This window comes from Brassica rapa, chromosome A02, assembly GCF_000309985.2.
Source record: "Brassica rapa cultivar Chiifu-401-42 chromosome A02, CAAS_Brap_v3.01, whole genome shotgun sequence".
NCBI lineage: Eukaryota > Viridiplantae > Streptophyta > Magnoliopsida > Brassicales > Brassicaceae > Brassica > Brassica rapa.
Window position 1 is genome coordinate 29,565,516 of NC_024796.2, and position 25,691 is coordinate 29,591,206.

General features: G+C 32.5%; 1 protein-coding gene and 1 long non-coding RNA gene across 8 annotated transcripts; one reads left to right on the top strand and one right to left on the bottom strand.

Moving 5' to 3' along the window:
- Window positions 1-131: 131 nt before the first annotated feature.
- Window positions 132-9,795, bottom strand: LOC103854911 (ENHANCER OF AG-4 protein 2). Of its 7 annotated transcripts, none has more exons than XR_004455162.1 (13): window positions 7,797-9,795; window positions 7,459-7,535; window positions 5,587-7,260; window positions 4,999-5,512; window positions 4,721-4,829; window positions 4,440-4,552; window positions 4,171-4,358; window positions 3,302-4,016; window positions 2,734-3,203; window positions 2,490-2,570; window positions 2,315-2,393; window positions 677-783; window positions 132-488 (listed from the first exon to the last, which is right to left on the bottom strand). XR_004455162.1 is itself a non-coding variant. In XM_018656844.2 (12 exons), exons 1-12 carry the CDS (start codon window positions 7,905-7,907, stop codon window positions 2,323-2,325), a joined length of 4,044 nt encoding a protein of 1,347 aa, XP_018512360.1. In that variant the 5' UTR covers window positions 7,908-9,793; the 3' UTR covers window positions 1,933-2,322. The 7 variants fall into 7 exon arrangements, 3 of the variants coding, with proteins under 3 accessions (XP_018512360.1, XP_009130130.1, XP_018512359.1); XR_004455161.1 differs by having other exon boundaries at window positions 2,233-2,393; XR_001957601.2 differs by having other exon boundaries at window positions 2,738-3,203; window positions 7,797-9,793.
- A 7,568-nt stretch (window positions 9,796-17,363) lies between these two features.
- LOC103854913 lies at window positions 17,364-21,911 on the top strand. The gene is made up of 2 exons (XR_630597.2): window positions 17,364-21,654; window positions 21,755-21,911. It is a non-coding gene; the product is annotated as an uncharacterized LOC103854913 (long non-coding RNA).
- Window positions 21,912-25,691: the final 3,780 nt, after the last annotated feature.

The window sequence follows — 25,691 nt, forward strand, 5'->3', positions numbered from 1 at the left end:
ATATTTAATGATACATTTTTAAAATTAACAATTTTCTTAATCTTTGTGTTCTTAACTAAAACCATTTATATTATGAAACATAGTATGGTTAACACTTTTTTAAAGTAAAACCTTTGTATTAACTTTACTAATTGTGCAAAATTCCTATGTAATAGATCAAGTACCAATCTTTTGGTTTACAAGATCAGTTGATAAATTATAAGATTGTTAATTACAAAGCTATTGATTAGTCTGGTAAAACAACCTTTCCTACCATAATATACCATCATTTTAGTTCCAGTGATCTAGCTTTAATTTACTTTCCGCCAAAAAAAATCTCAACAATGAAGTTAGTCCTGAGGTAATGATCATCAGTGGCGAAAAAGCTAACCTCCCAACTTGAGAAACTCGATTGATAAAGAGAGGCGACAATCGTCTAAAGCCTAGTTAGATCCTCCCCCAAGACCTGCAACTCTCAGCTCACGAACCAAATCTCAGAATCTCAACACCTGAAAAAACCACCACACAATAAACCAGGGCTTTCTTGTAGCTATTTCCAAGAAGACAATTCATTCACCTATGTTACAGATTCACATTGTTTATGTATGTTTACAGTGACACAAAACTCCCTAATCCGTGTTCATTATATAACACTATGGAGAAGACAGAGAGTACTAGAACAAGAGAAGTTACTTACATCAAGCTTCTGCATTAGCCAATCAAGACCGCTTTGTACAATGCGCAAATATTTCCCCAGCACGATGATTGCCATTGCTCCAGGTGGTTTAACTTTGTATCAAAACCCTGTTGAGACACAAGTCACTCAAAACCTTCAAAGAAGATATGTTCTCGCAACTGAAGTCATCACAGGCACAAGTATATAGAAAACCATCACCCAGGGCAATTAATGACACTTGAAAGCATATACCAGGAAGCTAACCGTACATCACAGCTTGATATGACAAAACCCACACACAAAAAATAAGTGAACTCGACCAACTGCATATGCCAAATAGTTATTCCCCCTCAAAATAGCCGACTCTGTCAAGAATTAGTGATCAAACCACAGAGTGTTATGTTCTGGAGCACTATGCATCTTGTTCATCGTGAAACATGTTACGAGATTAACTCCCTGGTTCTCAATCAAGTACTTGATTAAAGTAAGTTCCCCAACAAGAATGTACTTAACAGAACAAGCATGCAGTAGTTTGACAAATTAATTTAGGGAGGGTAGAGAGAGACCGTAAACTTTAAACAAAATAGCACTGAATCATAAATTTTAGACCGTCAGGGAGAAGATAAATGTTTCCACTTTTCGGATCAAAGCAATACATACACATACACATAAATGCAAAGGGTACTGCCACAAACATATAAGGCGTGCAAAAGACTACTTTTTTCAAAGGAAACATGCAATGGATAACTGGAGAAGTGGCCAAATGTTTATCTCGACCAGTAATAGTGATTAGGCCAATGTGCCAATTACAAATCTCTGGAAAATAGGGATCAACGCCACAAACCAAGAGACATTTGTCAAATAACACAGTTAAAAAACGCGACACCATTTTGAAGATATATGCAAGAGAAAAGCTTAGAAGAACTAGTTAAGAAGGCTGTTGTTTTCAACACACTGGCATAAGATTAGCTGGCTGTCTCAAGCCTAGCCCCAGAAGAGAGAAACATGTGAACAAAATCTACTAGACAGAATAAGAGAAAGTTTCTAAGGAACTCCTCCGTGGTGGAGAGAGTAGTTATAGGGACGTCTACAATAGGAGCTGCCACATGCATGGACCTAAAGGGACTGTACTCATTCAAACAACAAGATACAGACAAAGCGATAGGTCTCAAGTCTGGGAACTAACAAATAAACAAACTCAGGTACACTCTTAAGCAGCAAAGATTAAATATGAAAGACCCACTACAGAGCTTAGAAAATGAATCATAAAAACACTATTTGACTATGAAGTTGAAACTCATTTAACCATTAAAAGCTTTGTGCACATTGTGACTGGCATAATTACAGGACTGAGAAACAGAAGTCCTAACCAATTATAAAAAAAAAAACCTAATCTGTGAGAAAATTGATCCCCCAGATACAATTGTCAGGAAAAAAAATATAATTTACAGAATCCTGACAAAAGTTGTTTTGATGCCTTTTGGAAGTGAAAAAGTCCTTCATAGAAGAGAAAGTTGTATAACTGTTAACTGTTTGATGACAGCACTAACTTAATTTTAGAATTTAGAAACTCAAACCTAGAGGATTAATCTTGTTAACGAGGAACTAGCAGCTCCTTTTTCCATTGATATTGACAGGAGCAGACCAACGAAATTCTACCTCTAACCTCAAGCTGGCCTCCAGCAATTCGCCGTAGGCATGTCTGGCCGAGATGGTAGCATCTGGGAAGCAGCATGACCTTAAACGGGTAATGTAACATAATAAGGTAAGCATAAGTTTACTGACAGTGTCTTTGAGAATCTGCAATCAGATGCATGGGCTGAGATAGTCTCACCTTGAATTGTAGGGACGGCTTGTAAGTTACTGGCAGAAGAAGGCTGATAGCTGATTGCCACTGAAGGTGGCCGAAAAAAATCTGGTGAAATTGCAAATAAGACAATCAATCACAAGGATAGACATGACACAAACATACAAGCTGGAAAATCATGATTAACAGATGTATCCCAATGCTCACAAGCAATCATGTAAATTAATAAGATTCAACATTTAAGAGAGTATATAAGGTATCAAGTATCTACATACTGTCTGTGGCTCTAGGAAGGCCTGGATGTGAATTTCTTCCAAGTATCCAGGCACCACTCTGGTCTTCTGCACTACGCCCACTCGAAGACATCCGCCATGGTTCCTCATTTCTAAATCGCCGTCCATCATCGCGTTGAGGTGGGAAAGAATAAGGATGAGTGTAGGACCGCTGGGATTGTGACTGAACATGGCTTGAATAAGGAAAATGACTGGACGGTGCTGAAGGCAGGTGTCTAAGCATAGGTCTTTGGGACAGAGAGGTGTTCGGTTGAAACCGTAGGTTCTGTGCATCGCTGTTCCCAAATTCTAGTTGTCTGGAGGAAGTAAATGCTGATGGTTCCCTGGAGCTGTACACTTCTGCTGGAGAAAAATTACATGACTGCTGCATGAAAAATTCAGTTTTTCCAGGCCCCTCAACATGACTTCCACGTGAAGATCTTCCAGGCCCTTGGACAATTTGATCACCCTGCATATGGTGCCCAGGAGTTTTAACATAAATGATAAAAGAGGAAAATGTACATTATGAATTGTGTAACATCAAACAGAATAAATCTACGAACTTACAGTGAAAATGGTACATTGGTCTTGCTGCATAGATCCTGGGTATGTTTGATGCGATAATGGATATGCTGGAGGAAAGCCTCGTTGAAGGTGTAACTGTTGATGGCTAGCAATGGATTGTTGAATAGTTAGCGATAGTGGTAAAGTTATAGATTGTGCAGGCGGTGGAGGTGGAGGTGGCGGTGAAGGTGGAGGTGAATGGGGCGGTGGTGGTGGAGTCTGCGACGGAGGTGGTGGGAAATGTGTTGTAGGAGGTGGTGGTGGCAGCAATGGGGGCGGACATGAAGGCGGAGGAGGTGGGGATGGAGGTGGTGGAGAAGGAGGTAGAGGAGGGGGAGATGGAGGTGATTCTTGAGGCAGGGGAGGAGAATCCTCTGGAAAAGGAGGCGCCCCAGTTGACTTTTCTGCAACTGGTTCCCTAGCATCCAGTGACTGAACCTTTGTCACATTCTCACAGAAAGCGGAAGGTGCTACATCTTTCGGCTGACCAGAAACATCTTCCATTTTAAGTTCACGATCTACATCCTCCAAAACTCGATGAGGTCTATCACTCAAAGTATCACGTGCTTCCAAGTCTTCTAAAGCATTGAAAGGTTCACCAGATGATGTGTTTTTCGCATCTTGTGGTATTGGAAGATTTGGAAGATCGTCGTCATCTTCTTCATCATCTTCAAAGGTACGAGAAGAGAAAAACCCTGGCAGCTGAATAGTTGCATTGCTGCAGACAAAAAATTGGCAAATAAGTTTAGTAACACTCGAAAGACTGATACTAAACTCATTAAATAAATAAATTGACTTTGCCTTTTCTTTTGTAATCACCATATACAAAGCCCATAGAGTAAACTACTAAGCAAGACAAGCGTTTAGCATACCTGCCATACTCATCAACAAGCATCCCTTCCATTTCTCTGATAGGATCATTTACAGCACGCTCAGATCTGGAAGGACGTCGTATGGACAACCCAACAGTTGCATCATCACTAGAATTTCCAATATCATCAATATAGCGACGCAGAACAGATTCAGGGAAAATTTTCCTATCAAGCCACAACCTCAAAACCTACAAAAAGGCGAGGGCGTCAATGACTCCAGCCAACGAAAATGCAAAGATAACCTCAAAACGAGCAAATAGTAAAAGTACCTTGAGACATTTACGACGGTTATCACGAGCATCGGTCCCTGGTGGGGCAGCAGCACCTAAAAGACGTGGCAAAGCAGCTTGCACTGTAGGAACGTATGAAGCACCAGCAATACCTACAAAAGAATTCGCAAGCATCATTAATTATCTATAGGAACAAATATATTCTGATAGCAAACTATACCAGTGTACTCCTTGAAATGCAGTCAAAAACAATAAACAACAAAATCCAAATACTATTAGCAATTCAGGGAAATGAAAAATTGAGAACAGGTAGTCAATACCTTTTTGGTTGTGCGAACACTGGGTGATAGAGTCAACAAGAAAGAACAGATCCACTTTACGATGTAAGTGAGCCTCATTTTCCAACTTTCGTATGAGAAGTTCCACCACCTAGACACAAACAAATTTCTCAGCTAAAGCAGTTTACGTAGCAAGCTAAACATCCAATAAGTTAAGCTTAGAAAACGCAACTTAAAAGTGACTTTCACTGTGCAGCCTAACACTAATTTTGTTGACAGCCTTAAGACAGAACAAAAATAAAAACAACCGACCATCATACCTCGCTAGCAATCCCGTACTTGGCACAATCAATTGCTAGGCGCGTAGCACGTCCGATACTTTCTTTAGTTCTTGATAAGGTCTCTATCATGCCCTCAAAAGCATCCCGAGAAACAGCAGCATCAGTGCCACCACTAAGTGAACCTCCAACTGACTCATGCCCTGAACTAAGTTTTCTCTCTTCATTATCATCAGTCTCATTTTGATTTCTTGATGAGGACTGATGCTCATGATTTGATGGAAAAGAGTCTTGTTGATGTCCTTGAACAGCGACAGGCATTACGATGGCCGCAGAAGCTGAAGCATTCTGAACCATAACTGGGCTATGACTCCTCATCTGTGTTTCACTGATGTTTAATAAACTAGAATTCAAATTCCCAAAAACTGAATTTTGTGAATGTGCTAGTTTTCTTTTGGCCTGCGCAGCTGCAATTAGATCCTTCATAGATGCAGCCGAATCTGGGGTCCTCGCTCTGGTGAATGGAGCACTCCCATTTTCTCGATTGTAATCAACCCTGCATTATTAGAAATAACTATAAGCGACAGAACAACAAAACCACAAAAAGATAACGGATAGAACGTGGCATACATAACAGCAGACAAGTCCCCAGAAGTGTCTTTTGAAACAACAGCATCACTCAGACGTAACGCAGCTTTTGAAACCACCGTTGGCTTATCTCCAACTGAAGCTGGTCTGTGTCTCTGATTTGCTAGCTGAGATTGGGAAGGGCTTACTTTATCAGATCCCACAACTGATTCCTTACCAGACTCACTATGAGGCTTCTTGACATCCGAAACTTTTACAGGTGGTTTCGCAGTTTTATGCTGTCCTGCAACGTGCTTGTTAGGTGACACCAGCTGAGGAGACTTCATAGGAGATTGCAAGATTTGCTTGACATCCTTTGCCGGCAACTCACTGATAGGTTTCTCCACATTATCTGATAATACACGTGAAGTATCCTCACAATGTTTACGAAGGGGTACTTTCCTTAGTCCCGTACTCTCTGTAGATCCAGCAGATATTTTGGCTTTAGTAGAAGTGTCACGACACACGTTAGCACTTTTAGGACCATCAGTCAATACTGGCGTTGCTTTGGGAACAACGGCTTGACTTCCATGTAATGGGGTTTTGGGATCTTCATCATTATCTTCGTCATATACACAAACAGCCCTCCTTTTTTTCAGCGACTGTGAAGCTGGAACCTTGGCATTACTAACAGAAGAGGAACGGTCCTTCTGTTCCAGCTGACCTTTCCCGGATTTATCAGTCACAGACGAACGGTGTCTCTGTTCCAGCTGACCTTTCCCGGATTTAACACGGGACCCAGAAAGAGGAGGCGAGTTATCATGCTCCACTGTTTGTCTCCGGCGCTTAGTTACAACTATTTTATCATATTGTAAATCACCTCCACGAGCACTTAGTCCTACAACAAGTTCACGCTTAATATGTGATACAGTACCAGTAGAATCAGTTACACATTTTTCCTTGTCATTTTTACCTTCACATCGCGGCTTTTTAGCCGCACGTGAGCTTTCATCTACTCTTGATGCAGGCTTCCCTGATTCACTTTCAAGCCTCCTTTTCTTGCCGGAAACCCCATCCTTAACGCCAATTGATTTTTCTTGCTTAACACCAGACACTTTGGAGCTAGATTTCTCTGTCAACAGATCTTTTGACTTTTTGGAATCGGATTTACCACTAGTATCTCGACCATCGCTTTTGTCTCTATGAACTGTATCTTTCCCTTCTCTGACCGAGCCACCTGCTTCCTTCTTTATTCTCTTACCGTTGGGCAGACCCTTTTCACCATTACCAAATTCCTTAGTGCAACCATCACCATCAGTTCCTTTATCAAAATCTCCTTCTTTTATTTTAAGGTCCACCTGCTCTAGTGACTCGCTACCCGAGGATGTGGCAGTGATCTTTGATTCCCGAAATGGAGACGAACCCTGCTTCTCTGTTTCAACTTTGGGGAAGTAAGGTCCCACCTCAGAATCTAAGTTATCAGTTCCATCAGAATCAGTGACGGTGTGATCTGTTCCATCAACTGTCTCATCCTTTACCAAACCAGGATCCGCAGCATCCATCGGATCCTCATTACCCAAAACACTCGACTTGTGATTTCGCAACTCTTCAAATTCTGTGCATATCTCCGTCACAGCCTGTGCAAAGTACTTGACCGTTTTACCTTGACATCTTGCCAACAGTTTGCTCTTTGAATCACTAGTAAAGGCTTGAATATCAGGCGGTGCAACAAAAGCTCTGCAGTAAAGTAACATAACTTCGTCAAAAACAATGCAAATAACAAAACCAACTCCAAACACATAGTAACCTAAACATCAAGTAACATGGCGAGTAAAGGTGAAAACTTTAATTACGGCAATAGAACACCTGATATAACCGAGACCTACAGTTAATATAACTATCTAGATGAGAAGGTATAATAAGAGAGTTGCTTACATTTCCTGTGTACCAAAGAACTGAACAAAGTACTTCTTAGGATCTGGAGCACGATCCCACTCTTCAGGCCTGCTAACCTGAAACTCAAAAAACAAAGAGAGACTAAACGAATTCAAAATGACTTTCACGCTCACTATTCATCAAAGACGAAACCTTTATCAACACATGTTCATCATAAATGCAACTGTAGAATCTTTATCAACAATGTAACATATGAGTCTATGACTGTAACTAACTGAAACTAAAATAAAAGAGAGAGAACAACACTAGAGCTAATCCAAACCAATAATCAAATTAAACCGGAACTAAACCGGAACGAATTAAAAGATAAACCGAACCTTAGCAGGCCAAGCGGGGAAGCCTTTGACTTTGGCGAGGACGAGATCGCCGAGAATCAACTTCCCGTTGGCCTTGGCCTTGCTCGCTCCTCTTTTACGCCCCGGAGCCATAGGCGATTTGGTTCCTCTATTAAACCCTAATTTTTTTAACGGAATTGCGCAATTCAATCCGGAGCGTCGCTGGTTGACGCGTTGACGGATGCAGATACGGATCAAGTACAGCGACGGAGCGACGGAGAGAGAGAGAGAGAGAGAGAGAGAGACGATGAGGCTTTAGGGTTGAGAGGTGAATTGAATTGAATTGAATTTCTTCTACACGATGATGTTGGTTTACTCTTCTTTGTCAGCTCTTTTTATTTTCCTTCCTTTTTGTTTTTGCATATAAGTAGAGATCCAATTCAACATAATTCTCTCTTATTTTCCTTTTTTTGTTTAATTTAATGGTTAATTAATATACTCCCTAAAAACAAAATATATTAATTCTACGTGTTTCAAAATAATAATAATAAGCCACTAGTCATAGAAGTTGTATAATTATAAAAACAGAATTAAATAACATTTTGAATTTGTAATGTCATATTTGCATATATTTATTTTAATGATAATTTATGAGTTATTACGATATTATAAAAAGTTTACCAAAAATATAGATCAACTTTTTATGTAATGGATGAGTTATTATCATATTTTTAAAAATTTATCAAAAATATAAATTAATATTAAATATAATTTGGTTATGTCATATTTAGTATAAGTTATGTCATTAATTTTAGTAGTCATGTCACATTTTCTTATAAAATTGATTGTAAAAAGTATATGTGTCAAATTACTTCTGAAGTAATTTCTAGGAAATATATATATATAATGGTTTCATATGATATGTAATTTATTGATTGATGAATCAAATGTTTGTCACTTTGTTTCTAAGGGGAATGGTTAAGTAAAAGATCTGATTTTTGTTTACGACGATGATTTTTTTACTAATGTGTTGTTTGAACAGTTTTTACACAAAGATGACTTATGCTGAAATTTCAGTCGAAAGAAAAAATGAGTGTTACGTCTTCGACAGTAACAAGGATGAAACTTGGATGCAATTTCATGAATCTCGATATCCATAGACCTCCCCTCTACCATCGCTTTGAAGAGCAAAAGAGCTCTACGGTGTTGGTTGCTCTTTATATTCTCAAATTCAGGCAACTTCATCACTTCTGTTAGCTGTGCTCTATCTTCATCTTATTACTTCTGATAAAATTGAAAGAATGACAACGAAACAGCAAGGGGGATATTGCTTCTAGATTTTGCAATGCTTAACATTTATGTTAGCAATGTATCTCATTCGTATTTATTTCCTTCAGGGGTGAGGGAATGCAATGGAAGATGATCAACAAAAGCAAAACACTAAGCTGAATATACAAGCCGTTGGTTTCTCGAGCAACCAATAATCAGTCATATAAATGGGGCTAGCCACTCCTCTTGGTTAAGCTCTTCCCATTTACTTTTCAGCCTTTTAAGCAACAGATCCAGAGCAAACTCAGCTGCCATGCTCTCGTTTCCAATGTCTTCATCACGAAGAAGGAAATATCTCAAGTCAAACAGAACTTTTTGGTCACAAGAGGATTTGTTTTCAAACCCAGCTGAAATGCTTTCCAGAATCTTCTCCAGAACTAGTCTTGTCTTTTCATTTGGAAGCTCCTTCTTCAGCTGATCAATGACCAAAGAAACTAATTGCAATGCTTGGCTTTTCAAGCTTACATTCTAATTCAACCCCTTTTGGTATTCTATAACTAGGCCAATAACATGTGCTCAGGACAGTGACCGTCAAATCAACTCTTTTTGGTATTTTAGTATTACCATTTTCTATATATTCCTGGAGCCCTTTGTCATACACGTCACTTATGTAAAACATATTAGCTAAAATCTTAATTCCTACTAACATATCATTTAACTAACCATTATTTTTTATAAAAAACATTAGATATATTATTTTGATCATATTTTTCTTATGCAAAAGTATTGAAATAATTAGATGTTCTTTTAAAACTAGGGAAAAAACAGAGTTTGGTATGTGATCGCCAAAAAAAAAAAAGTAAAACCTTAAAACTAGGGAAAATACATATGACACTAGTAAAAGCAGTAAGTGAATTGATGATAATGCTCCCAAAATAAATAAAAATTGATTAGATGTACTAAAGTCTAAATGCATAATAAGACAGATCATTAGGTTTAATTTGGAGATTTTAGTAGATTAGCCGAAATAGTGGAATATAAAAATAAATATGGTCTACATGATTGTGATTAGTGTAAAATTGAATTAAATGGAACATGAAAACAAATTTTATCTGATTCATCTGCAGAATAGCGGAAAAAGTATTTATAGTTGCAGTTTTTTACTGTAATTTTATTTTCATTTTAAGGTGAAAACTGAAAATTGAAGATAATGCTTAATTCCACTAATATATCTTTTTGTAAAGTGTAATTCCACTAATCTTTATCTTAAAATAAAACAAAATAATCACTTTCTTGTTCTTCTAACTTTCTAAGAGCATGTTTATTGCATGTCTCTTAGGTTAGGGTTTTTAGCGTAATATAAAATACGGTTCTTAGCTTTTAACTAAAAAAGCTAAGAGACATCTCTTATATCTCTTATTTAAGAGACGTTTCTTAGTGTTTTTAGTTAAAAGCTAAGAGATCGTATCTTATATTACGATAATAACCCCAACATAAGAGGCATGCAATAAACATGCTCTAAGCATGTAAATGGCCATTTGGACCCATAATACGTCGTTAATAGTGGACACTCTTACTCTTTACAATTAAGTCGATTGTTATTATTCTTGGACCAGAGAAAATCATTGATGATTTTACACTTTAAATCATAATTTAGTGACTAGAACACTAATGAAACAAATGGAAACTTTAATCATTATGATTCTATAAACCCTAATTTTCAACGGAATTGTGCAATTCAATCTCGATTCCAATCCGGAAACTATTTCCACCGGAGCTTCGCTGGTTGTGCCGTCAAACGGATACAGATACGGCTCACGTACAGAGAGAGAGAGAGAGAGAGAGAGAGAGAGAGAGAGAGAGAGAGAGAGAGAGAGAGAGAGAGAGAACAATACAAATGAAAAACTCTTTGTCAGCTTTTTATTTTCCTTCCTTATTTTCTTTTACATGTAAGTAGAGATCCAATTCAACATAATTCTCTCTTATATTTCCTTTTTTGTTTAATTTAATGTTTAATTAATATATCCCTAAAAACCAAATATATCAGACAAGTAAGGGGTTCCTCCAGGTGCTGGTGTTGAGTTAAACAAACAAACGGGAGTCAGATAATAAGAAACGAAAACAAAGACTTTTCGGACCGAAGGGAATATCAGGATAAAGAGTTTGTAACTCACTTGCTTGCTAAAGGTAGCGCTAGCTAAAGTAAACTTGAGCTACAGACTTAGGAGAGAAAGGCAGCTAGTCGCTTAGCGGAGCAAGTTCTATGGACAAGCTTGAGTTAAGCATCGATTGAAGAGCAAAGAAGAAGGCCAGACTGTTGCCCGCGGACAAGCTGGCTTTGAATACTCTAGTATCTCAAGAGTCAAACCATTGGTCATATATGTACTTTTAAAAATTGTTAAAATTTTTAGTATACCTACTGTTCCATAATATTTATCATTTTAACATTTCTTCGTATTATATAAAAATGTTATTTAAAATTTTAATGCAATTTATACATAATTAAATTTAATATTAGTGGTTAAATATATTAAATTTAGAATTTTTTTATTTATTTCAATTATTATTAGTTAAATAATTGTAATTATCAAAAATTCAACACATTTTATTATTTTTCTAATTTGTGTGAAAATGTTGAAATCACATTCTTTGTTATTCTCTATAGGAGAACCAAATCCATATATAAAAGTAAATATTCGAATTTCTTAACAGCTTTTTATGAAGACAAATGAGATAACGATAGAAACAACTATCAATCAACAAGACAGTATGAGGCTTGTCACAGAGATCTTAAAGAATCTCGCCATACTATCTCAGAGGCTACCATAAGAATCTGAATGATGTTCTAACACAAACTACCATAAGTTAATGAAAAAGCCAAGAATACAGATCACGGCTTTAAGGAATAGCAGGCGACATCATTAAACTTTTCAAATAAGCAAACCTTCAAAGGCTGTGACTCCTCACACTAAACAACAATCTGACTAGTCTAAACCTCTACTTAGTTCACTGATATTATAGTATAAAACAATGAGGTTTTCCGGGAGCTCATTAGTCATTACCAATGGTAAGAAAAATATAAAAGTGGACTGTGCTGGTTCTAAACGATGATATGATTTTATGTGAAGGAGTTTTCATTGATTTATTAACGCAGCTGAGAGGTCAGAAGAAGACTCTGGTTTATCCGTGAACTCCATAAGGAGATTGCTTCAGAGAAGTGCCATCAGAATCATGGACGTAATGGAAGGAGTCACTAAGTAAGTCACTGACCTCTTCAGTGGAGATGAGACGGTTGTGTTAGCCACAGGTGCTGCACCAGCGATGGAGAAACTTCAAATGACGGTTCTTCTCACCATTGTTGTTCTGCTTATCGTGTTTGTAACAAGAGCCACAAGAGCTAGATAGTATTAAACAACCAGCCAAACTAAATGAACTCATGGTTCATGGCCTGCGTTACAATTGTATTAAGAGATCTCTGCAGCTGGCATCCTTGTGCTACTATTTTTGTAATAAAAGAAAAACAGTGATTTCTTCAATCACAATATATACATCATTTGAAACATTAATCCCAAGAAAAATCAGTGAACAAAAATGTTTATGAGAATAAAGCAAGAGGGAGTTTCATGATTTCAGTTTCAAGGAAACTCACCAAATAAGACAGTACATGGAGAATAGATTCAAAGCTCAGTTAAAATCAAACAAGATCAGAATGAAATCAAGGAAGGAAACAAGAAAGTGAACGTTCCAGGATTGCACAATCAGAACAAAGTGGAGACTTGATACACTTTAGTGTATCATTTAGCACAATTGGCTTGCAAGTGATGGGACCAATGGGACTTTATATGTTATTAATTGTTTGTTGGTTTGGTCGATGTAAGACTCTTATCAATACCGCTCCTTTTAAACAGCAACGTCCCCGACACTGGTGAGAGGTAATCGCTGGGTCTAAGGAACGAATTGCTCTGATACCATTTGATACACTTAAGTGTATCATTTGGCACAATTACCTCACAATCAAGCCCATCTAAAGTCCAATGGTAGAACCCACTCAAAAGCTAACTTGCAAGTGGAGGGGACCAATAGAACTTTATATGTTATTAATTGTTTGTTGGTTTGGTCGATTCTTATCAGAGACTGAAAAACCAAACGTTGAAATGCGTTATGTTGATGTTGTCAAAGGGATTGGTCCATAGGTTTTGGGATTAACCTGGTTTGAGAAACAAAAGGCAAGAGGGAGTGTTGAATGATGCCTATTTGTTCTCAAACCACAAAACAAAAAACGTGGGAAAAGAAGAGTAACAAGTCAAGCTGTTGTTTAGGTATGTAAAAGTCTTTGTAAAAATCTTTTACTTGTTGCAGTAGTATAAGTCAAAAAGTATGGGCTATATGGAAAGTATTCCTAAGTCTAAGTAAGAAATAAGGCAATATAGAGAAGATCAAGTGTGTTCTATTTTCTCTAAATATGTAGTGGCCAAAGTTGTGTAATGTAAGCAAGTGAAAAATCAGTTTCTCCACCACTTCACTCTAAGCTTTCAAAAGTCCAAAAATGTGTTCCTTTTGAACAAGAACAAAAGCAAAACAAAAAGGAACATGAAGAAAATCTGAAATTTTCTGCATTTTACAACACAATCCCAGCATTGCGAATATATTCCTTGAAGCCGTTATTTAGTTCTTTTGACAATGACATATCCGTCACCTGTAATAAAACATATTAGCTAACTGTACAAAAGATCAAGCATAGTTAACCTTATATTTCTAACTTAACATATCATTTAATTAACCATGCCATCCATCTGATAAGTAAAACCCCGCACCGAATTGTCCTCTGAGCTTTGTAAGTATACTTCTTTCATGCTCATCACAAACACTGTGATGAAGTAAGAGCCTGTTGTCTAGCTTCCTCCTGCAATAAAACAAGCTTCTAAATACTATCTTCAATAATCCACTAACTTAAGCAATAAGATATTGGAGGCAGAGATGAGTGTACCTATAAAACTCGGCGAAAAGATCTATGTCACTTATAAATTAGTCAAGCAACTTAACAACATGTATTCATTTAAGAAAATGTTTTAGCATCAAAGCAGGGGTCAATGACAGTGAACATATGAAAAAAGGAAGCCTACAGTGTCAATGGTAGATTTAATAGTAGAGTCATCATTCGATTTTTCATTCCATGCGTTCTTGAGAAGATTGTCGCAAAAGGTTGCAAGTAGTTCTGCAATTGAGCTTCCACCCAATGTCTTGTTACAGAAGATTACAAAATTCTTTGAATGACTTGTTGAAGAGGGAGAGTTTATGAAACCAGTCCCTGACGACCATCTACTCCTCCACGCTACCACCACTAGTAAGTGCATATTCGGCTTGTTCGATAAGACCGTTCCCTTTTGTGGTAACTTGAATCCTGAAGGCTTCTGCAACAGGTTCCAACCCTTTGGAGATTGCATGATAAAACCTGAACATCGTTGAGATATCATCCTTCGTGTCATCTCCTTCTGCCTTCTTGAGAAGTTTTTTGCAATAGGTTGCAAGTAGTACTGCACTTGGACTTCCAGCAACTTCTTCGTTACAGAAGATTTTGAAAGCGTCTTTCTTCGCATTGTGGAAGAGAGAGTGTTTCTGGAAAAAGTCCCCGAAAATAGTCCATGTGTTTATCGTGTAGGTCAATTATATTTGTGACAAGCACATGTCCGTCCAAGCTACCAGTAGCCGCTGCGTCTTCAGCTTTTTGTATAGAGGCATTCACTTTTGTAATATCATAAGAGGTGAAGGCTTTTGAAACAGGTTCCAACGATAGGGAAGCTGTATGATAAATCTTGTACACGTTTGAGAGATCATTTTGTCAAGTTTCCTGGGCTTCCAACTTAAAATCAATTGGCGGTAAATGGATTGGCCCAAGTCCCTTATATATTACTCAAGTCCCATTCATATTTCTGATGTGATATCTTCTTTCCAACACCCTCCCTCGAGATAACAGTGCGTATAACCATTAATCTCGCAGAATCCATCATACCCCCTCCGAAACAATGCTTTATTTTTTCCTAGCAATATTGGAAGAATTGAGCCTTCTATGGGCCATCAGCTAATGTGTTGATCGGACCACTTTCCGGGTTGGATTAATGGGTCAGGGTGTTGGCCCGCTCTGATACAATGTCAAGTTTCATTGGTTTCCAACTATAAACCAATTGGCAGTAAGTGGATTTGCCCAAATCCCTTATATATTACTCAAGCCCCTTATATATTACTCAAGTCTCATTCATATTTCCAATGTGAGATCTTCTCTCCAACACATTCATCTTGTTATCTCTTGCCTTCTTGAGAAGATTGTCGCAAAAGGTTGCAAGTCATTCTACAATTGAGCTTCTACTCATTGTCTTGTTACAGAAAAATACAAAAGCTTCTTTGAACACCTTGTGGAAGACAGAGCGGTTCTGAAAACAGTCCCGACATAGTCCATGTATTTATCGTGTAAGCCAGCTATCTCTCTGACAAGCACCTTGCCCTTCACGCGACCACCACCATTAAGTGTGTCCCTGTCTTCACTTTTGTAATACATAAGAGCTGAAGACTTTTGCAACAGGTTCCAACGGTAGGGAAGCTGTATGATAAAACTTATATAGGTTTGAGAGATCATTCATCTTGTTATCTCCTGCCTTCTTGAGAAGATAGTCACAAAACATTCCAAGTAGTTCTGCAATTGATCTTCCACCCACTGTCTTGTCACAGAAGATTACAAAAGCTTTTTTTTAACACATTGTGGAAGTGAGAGTGGTTCTGAAAACAGTCCCCGATATAGTCCATGTATTTATTGTGTAGGCCTACTATATCTCCGACAATCACCTTGCCAACACCTCTGGTAAGTGCGTCTTCGGCTTGTTGTATAAGAGCGTCCCCATTATACCCCCACACTATTATCAATCTTTATGTAAACATGTGCCACATAAAAAATCCGTACATGTTGCTTCAAATCAGACCATCACAACAAAATCTAGCTCGTCAATAGAAAAGCTGCAACTTTTTTCACTCATCTGAAACCAATGAGAGTGGCTAGTTCCAGCTAATACTAACATATGTAAAACATATTAGCTAAAATCTTAATTCCTACTAACATATCATTTAACTAACCATTATTTAAAAAAAAACATTAGATATATTATTTTCATATTTTTCACAAAATTTGGTCATATTTTGCTTATGCAAAAATATTGAAATAATTAGATGTTTTTTTAAAACTAGGGAAAAGACAGAGTTTGGTATATGATCGCCAAAAAACAAAATAAAGCCTTAAAACTAGAGAAAATACATATGGCACTAATAAAAGCAGTAAGTGAATTGATGATAATGCTCAAAATTAAAAATTTGATTGGATATAACGGCTCATTAGGTTTAATTTGGAGATTTTAGTAGATTAGATGAAATAGTGGAACATAAAAATAAATATGGTCAACATGATTGTGATTAGTGTAATATAAATTGAATAAAATGGAACATGAAAACAAATTTATCTAATTCATCTGCAGAATGGCAGAAAAAATTCTTTATAGTTGTAGTTTTTAACTGTAATTTTTTTTTTCATTTTATGGTGAAAACTGAAAAATTGAAGATAAAGCTTAATTCCAGTAATCTTTTTTTTAAAAAAATTGCAATTCCACTAATCTTTTACCTTAAAATATAATAATCATTTTTTTGTTCTTCTAAGCATGTAAATGGCCACTTGGATTTGGACCCATAATGCGTCACTCTTAGTGGGGGTTATTGGTTCTAGTATTATAATGGATTTGGAAATTCTAATAGATTTAGAAATTTTTGATAAATCCACTGATTTTTAAAATCAAATAAACAGATTTCATAAGAATTCAGATAGATTTAAAAATGAAGTATGAAGATTATTATAAATCAACCAAAACCAAATGGATTTATAAGAGATGAGACCGCGGCTTGTGAACAGGCCGGCTAATTACGGTCCATACAATTAAGAATCCATTAAATCATAATCTCCTATATATCAATTGATGATCATTTAAAAAGTTGTAATCTTAAGTTTGTACTGATTAAAAAGAGATTATATTTAGGTGTCACTTAATTAGGATGACAATTTAGCTTACATGGCAGCTTAAGAATCAATTGAAAAAATATTGGTCCAAATCCAATTAGTAGAAACATTATATTAACCCAAAATATAAGAATCATGTATTCTTTCCTTAAATAAAAGTTACAAAATTATTTAATATGATTAGCATATATATGACAATTAATGACGATGAATAATAAAGATTTGATAACAATTTTTGCATCATTCTTCATCTTTGTTTAATTTTATATTATTAAAAATATTAAAAAATCACATTAATCATATAATAATAAAAAATTAGATTTTTTTTCTTATATGTTATATTTTGAATTTTTTAAAATGACTTTGAATTACAAAAAAATGAGGAAATCTTATATATTATATTTTAAATTTTTAAAATGATTTTAAATTGCAAAAATGAGTAAACCTTATATGTTATATTTTTCTTATATGTTAGATTCTTTCTTTATTTTGAATTTTTTAGAACGATTTTAAATTACAAAAATTTAAGTTTTCCTTAAGCATATGACTGAAAGTATTAAAATGACATTTATCAATTCGATGGTTGATTTGAAACCTTTCAAAACCATATGAAGATAAATATCAAAATAATTCAACTGTGGAAACAATACTGATCATTTTTTTCAATAATGTGTTCGGTGGGAAAAATAAGGTTCTTGTGTCATAATTTGTTTAATGTCCAATCCGATCAATCCATGATATATTAATTATAGCTTAGTTCCATAATTTTTAATAAAAATTGATCTGGTCCATCGAAAATAAATTATATAATAACAACAAAAGCATTGTATATGTATAAATAAAATGATCAAATATATAAAAACAATATAAAAAAATTCACCCTGCGTAAAGCGCATTTCTTATAGTGACCGAAACACTAATGAAACAAATGGAGAGTTTAATCATTATGATTCTACAGGCTGGGTGCTAGTCATTGAAAATTCTATTGTACAAGAATCATAATTAGACTAATTCATTAATATATAATGTATTTAAAAAGTAGCAAATTAATCTTATCAAGATATTTCTTATCTTAGATAATAGCGTCCTTTAATCAATTAATTTAATATAATATATTAATTTTTGACTGTTAAATATTTGTTTATGTTTTAGAAAATTTGTGTGACATATATTTATTTGGTTTTGGATATTGAATTAAATTATATACAATTATAGTTATATATTAACAAATTATAACAAAAGGCTTTATGATATATATTATATATTTGGATGTTATTATCTATTTTAGAAATTCTATTATTTTAAAAGCTGACCTATTATCAGCATAGATTATTCTGTGTACAACATCAAAAAGAACTAGTTATGTGGTATATTATAAACTTTAATTTTAAAATTAGATATAGAATATATGTGGCAGAAAAAAATAAGTGCAGTGTATTGCATTATCAATTTCATCATATATAAATTGTTTTTAAATAATAAAGTGCCAATAAAAATTATAAACAAAACTGTTTGTTAATAATATTAATAAATTACTGAAATAAAAAACAAATATTACATACTAATAATTTCAAACAATGTACATTAACTAATTTTTATTTGACTATGACAAATTTTTTTGGGTGAATACCTTATACAACATATCTAATAGATTATAGATCATATAATTGAAATATTAAATGTTTATAGTAATTAATCAGTTTAGCACGCAGTGCTAGGAAACAAACGTCCTTCATCGTTCACATGGATGCGGAGTTGCCAATTTGGTTTACAGAGTCAAAATGAATCTGTAAATGCTTGCTCTAAAAAAAAAGTAATTAATCAGTTTTTGAATCACATATACATTACGTAAATACAAATATTACACAAAATGATTTAAATATTTTTTTAAAAATAATGTTTTTATTTTAAAATGCCTTGTATTTATTGTCATATTTACTAATAAACAAAAACACAAAATAGTATTAGTTAACAATATTTATAGTAATGACTAATACGATTTAATATTTTATAATCTTATGTTAGAAAAAAATATTGACTTAAAATTTCAACAAATGAACAAAATAATAAAAATATAATGTTTTTATCGTCACTAGTTTAATTTTAAAATTAATTATAGATCAAATAAAAACTTGTGCACTGCGTTGATCAAAATTGAGTTCTTAATTTAAATTTAAGCCGAATATTTTGTGCTCGTAGCTGTGAATTTTCTTGCTTTAGAATCATTTCAAAGATTTTAGAATACTACATATAATCGGTAGAAAAATAATTTCCAGAACAATATTATATATTTTTTTTAACTTTGAACTATGAATTTACATTTTACTAAAACATTTATAATAATTAAATTGGTTGTGAGAAAATTGTAGTTGTGTAAAACATTCGTAGCACTTACCAGTCATCTCTTAATATGAGCATGAGTTGGGTTAATCGATTAGATTTTGACATAAATAAAAACAAATAATATAAAATATACCTAAGTTAAAAAGGTAAAGTCTATTAATAATACAAATTACAAGATAACAAATGAAATGATCTCAGAAAAATATAAAAATGACACTATATTTATGATGTATATTTCAATTGATTGACCTAGATTTAGGGAACATGTTCTTTTTTTTAAACTAACATATTCTTTTCTTTATAACAAAAAAAAGATATTTCATAATGTATTTTCATTTTGTTACGGAAATATTTGTTACCGTAATTAAAGATGCCACCCAAGATGCTCACATCTCAGTAATAATCGCAGTGGTAAATTAATAATTTATTCTTTTAATACAAATTTTATTGTTTTGGCAACATATTATTCAACGGTAACATTTAATATATTAAGTGGTTATACGTGTCATGTGCGTGGTGAGTGGACTAAAAGAGATTATCACTTCTAATTTATAGATATTAAAAAATTAAAGTTATAGTCACAAATTTTACATGTTATATAATGAAAGATTAAATAAAAGTGTGCATGTTTATATAAGGTAAGCTTAGATTTTTTTAAAAAACTTGTGTTATTGGTTATGTGTAATTGAAATATAGTTTGTGTAAGATAACATTAGTTATGAATTTAAGATAAAACGAAACATAGACAATAAAATTATTGCTTTTATGATATAAATTATGAATATAGGATAAAACAGAACATAAACTATAGAATAATATGATATGAAAGGAACAAATTATAAAGAAACAAATTATAGGCGATAAGAATTAAGTCAATCAAATATATTCCATCGTGAGATTAATGGCAAAAAAATTCCTACAATTTCGTGTATAATTTTTAATTGGTCATGAAAGTTGTGTAAATTTGTAGTAATTCTCTCATATTAACCAAACCAGATTGTGTTATGTTGATTGTGTATATCAGTTTCCTATATTTTGTCTATAAATTATGGTCAAACGTAAAATTAGCAAAAAGAATCAAGTAAATATAGGAAACTAATATTATTGGATTTGATATTAAAAGACTCAATCAAATCCCCCATTTATTTAAATTCTAGGATTGATTCCCCATTTATTTACTTGAATCATATAAGTTTTGTCATATATAATAAGATTATATATGTTTATTATGTATGTATATATATATATATATGTTAGACAAATGATAAATGTTTAAACAAATGATATATGTTTATACAATATTGTCCTGAACTAAAACCCAACTAACAAAAAAACAATATGTCTTTCTACAAAGATTAATACAAAGATGTTTGATTAATTTTATGTTTCCAGATAAATAAATGAGAAGATGAGAATAAATAGAGGCTTTGGTAACATTATCTTCATGCATATCCGAGAAATGTAGTTACGTCTAGGATATTAAAATTGTTATAATGTTCTTCCTATATGAATATGCATACAAAGGAAAAAACTGTAAACGTGTATATACAAAAAGTAAAAATTCCTAGATATTAAATGTATGATGTGAAAAATAAATAGTATAATCACTATCTAGTTTTAATGTGCAATGACATTATATGTAATTTATCTAGCAAATGAAGGTCTTTTTAAAAAATGGTATGACGAGGACTCTCATGATGACACCTAAGTAATGACAATTTTGTTAATCACACATTTGGTAAGGTTAATAAATAAAAGTGCTTCTCAAATAATAATAAGGAGATATTTTTTCTAATTTTAGGTGGTCAAGATTTTCACAAAATTGTATAAATACACCTATCACATCTAACTAAAAAATCACAACCAAAAACCATACTACATAAAGCCAATTAAAAATATGTGTAATTCTGCTTTCATAGTTTCTATCGTTTTAATGATCATTGTTTCTCCAACTTTTCATGCTAAAACAGTGTGTAGCATCACTTGTGCAATGATGAAACACAAAGTGAAACCTTGTTTACAAGGTGTCAGGCAACCAGGGGAGAAGCCAACAGAATTTTGTTGTAATGCTATATATAGTCTAAACCTCAAAGCAACAACAACACAAGCTCGAAGATATCTCTGCCAGTGTTTTAAAGATGCTATAAAGTCATATCCATATATAAAAATTATCGATTTTCCTGCACTTTGTGATGTTCCTCTAGCTATTCCTTTTACACCATCGATAAATTGTCAAGGGTATGTACAATTTCAACCTATATTTCATAGTCCTGTTTTTCATTTATTTTTTTATTTATTATTTAACTTTTCTAATTTTTAATATAAATTTGTTTTTCAGAATTACATTTTGAACCGAAGAAGAAGATGCAACGGGAAAAAAATAGTAATCTTCTCTATTAAAAAAGAAGTATCAGTTTTATCTACTCTAAAATAGTCATACTAGATTCATATAATCAATTACATCTATTTGATTATTTATATTAATTTATTAAATATATAACATTCCTAAAGTATCAAAATAATTAGAAAGATATTAATAATAAATCAATTTTAACTGTAATTTTTTTTTTTAGTTATGAAATCTATTGAAAAAAAATCTAACAAAATCTTACAAAAAAAATTTAAATATTTTTTTAGTTATTGCATTGATTAATTTCGTAATTAGTAATATAAGAATAGTAAAATTAATTTTAGTTAAAATATTTATTAAAAAATATAAACTATTTTTATAAATTATAACTATAGTCAATATTGTATTAAAATAAAAGTAATAAATGAATTAAAATGAAAATTTAATTAAATTGGTAAATTAACGTATTTTAAGAAATTACTTTATTTAAATAAATAAATAAATAAATATCATTCATTGTCTAAAAAATCAAAATAACATTCATCGTTTAAAAGGATTAAATTTGTAAATTATGTAATATTTTTATACAAAAAATAAAATTGGTAACATATGTTAAATTTATATCTTGAACTATATTTTCTATTTATTTATTTTGAAAACCACAACAATAAATTATATAAAAATGATTATAGACAAAATATAATATGAAAGTATATATTATAAAATAAAAGGCTACCCACATGGATGTGCAGATCAAAGTCTAGTCTTCTCTATTAAAAGTCATATTAGTTCAATTTCATCAATTATATCTATTCGATTATTTACATAGATTATAAATATATAACACTTCTTAAAAAACATAATAGTTATAAAGATATTAATAATAAATCAATTTTAACTGTAAAATTCAATTTTACTTTTAGTTATACCAAAATCTGTTGAGAAAAAATCTAACAAAATTTTACTAGAAATTTTAAATATTTTTTTTAAATTAATGCATGATTATTTCGTAATTAATAATTTAGTGTTAAATAAACTTTTATAATTAATAATTTAGTGTTAAATAAAATTTTAAATATTGTTTTATAAAATTTATAATTATAATTAAGATTATTTTAAAGTTATATATTTATAAAATGAAAAGTTACCTGCACGGATGTTCGGATCAAAGTCTAGTAGATATGACAGTAAATATACTACACTATATTTTGAAAATAATAAATAATACTGTTCTCAGTCATTCGTGATTATAGTTTCTATTATAAAGAGAGAGTACGTAGAAACAAATTTAGTGGCTATAATGGAAAAAAAAACATACTCCATCTCTTTTTTAAAAGTGACACTCTATCATATTTTCTTGTTTTAAAGAAATGTCATTTACATTTCCAAATACAATTTTTTATACTTAATATCTTTCTTATTCTTTTAACTAACGAAAAAATGTTTATTTAAATAATTATTTATTTAAATAATTATATATTAAATAAATAAATACTAGTATCTATATTATTAAAAATAAAGTACCTTTTGGTTTTGTTTGAAAACATTGATAGCAATATAAATGAGAATTGCTTGAAAACATAGATAGCAGTGTAAAAAAATATAATGTTTTTTTGGTAATTTCATTAAACTAATTACATTAATTTTCTTTCCATATTTCACTCATTTTAAATTTTTTATTAATTATATTACCTTAACAATACATAACATCATTAACTGTATTACCATAATAATAATAGTGCATATTTTTCAAATATTTTTAAATGTTTTGTTGGAAAGAAAAATGCATTTCTATTTAAAATTTAAAATTAAAATATCTTATTTATTAAACACATAAATCATGAGTTATTACATGTGTGGTTTTTTAGTTTATACTATCTCTTATAGGTCACAATTCTAAATGCTTCTATCATGTAATATTAAAATTTATGTTAATAATTCTTAACACAAATCTAATATTATTATTAATGGTTAAATTTTAATTTACACCTCTTCGTAGATAAAACATTTAATCTCTTAATTTACATATTGTATATATAAAGTTTTAGTCAGCTATTATTAGCGTTTATATATTCCATTAAGTTAAAAACCATTTCATTCTAATATTTAAAAACTATACCAAATTTGTTTATTAGTCACTATATATAACGTTGTACATCTCCTACTCCAACCATAAATCGACGAAAATATATATACACGAAATGAATATATACGTGAACAAATACATTAAACATGAACACACATTTATTATTTATATGCATACTAATATCAGAGCATGAATGAGCTATATAGGTCAAAACAAATTAATATTCCAACACTATTCTATATAAAGAGAACATACATTTATCAAACTAGTTTAATATTACAGTATATAACATAATTCCAACAAATTTAAATTTTATTTCATATTTGATACTTTTTTTTCAAATTTTCCTTTAAATTATTATCATTTTCATAAATATCTTAAATTTATTATTAAAACACAAAAATTAACCCTACCAAAACTTTTATAAATATATAAGAATTATTTGCACAAGTTTATAAACTCAACTTCACCACGTAAATTATAAATCCTAAACAATAATCGTTAAACCCTAAACTCAAATGTTAGGATATCTTTAATTGAGTTTTTCTTAAATGCTATCAAAGTGGGTGTATTTCAAGAAATTTCTCAAATAGGATGTTTACTACAAAAAAAATTGCAAGTAAAAAATATTATAGTTTTTTTTCAAAAAATAAGTTTTGTTATTTTTAATAGTATCCCAAAAAAAATTCATCTCTATTATATAAATTCGGTTTAATTTAATTTTCATATAAATTCCAAATTTTAGAAATGAAACATAAAATTGTTACATAATAATGTTTACAAAATAATATTTTTTTACAAAATACAAAAAATTATGTAAAATAGTATTGTCACATACTAATGTTGTATAAATTAGAATATTTTAGTATAAAAATGAATAAACCCCGCCCGAGCCAGGATCTAGTTAAAGATTATAACAAAAAAAAAAGATGTTTCATTTCATTTTGTTCTTTTTGTATCCAGGATGAGAGCAATGATAAGTAGCTGCATCATGGCATGTAAGTGGGTGTTGAAATTCCATGTTTTGCATTTCTTGTGTAGGTGAGCCAAAAGGCTATTCCAATGGACGAACATTTCTCCTCCGAAATTTGCTGCGCTGCTGATGCTTGGTGTCACTTGGATGGTCATCGAGGCGATGTTATTGCTTGGCCGACCAACAAATAGGGTTTTGAAAAGAGTTGTTACGCAACTAACTTACTCTAAACTCAGAAGCTATGAGAATGAGACAAATACTCTCCAACACCAACTGTTGTTTTGCCATTCACACACAAATTCTGGACTTCTGTTGTATAATCCACATACATGTAATGTATCAAGTAAATAATTTTCTAAATGATAAAAAGTTGTCTAGCCTGAAAAGTATAACCTTCCGTGAGTGTAATCAAATGGAACATAGATAGTTGCTGACACAACTTCGGGGTGTCTTTATCACCTTATTAGAAAGCAGGGGTGTTATATCGAAGAAATTACTAAATACGTGGACACTCATTTAAAATACAAAAAGATGAGAGGTCATTCAAAAATTTACGTTTTTTTCTTTTAAGTTTCGGAAACGTAGCGATATAGTTCATTCTTGATCGGAGACTAAAAGCTAAACTGAACCAAAACGGCGTCGGATTAGCTATGTCCTCGTCGTCCCTTCCTCTATCCGGCTCTACACTCGTTCATCGCTTCATCAAACTAACTGAACTGAATCTAATGTCTTTTGTGTAGTTAGTTTCGATTAAGATAAGGTCCAAAGGGTCAATCTTTTTCCGTTGTTGGCTCTTATCTGAATGGGAAGTGATGACTTTGTGTAGGCAATGTTCCAACGTTCCAACGTTCCCCAAGACTAGAGTG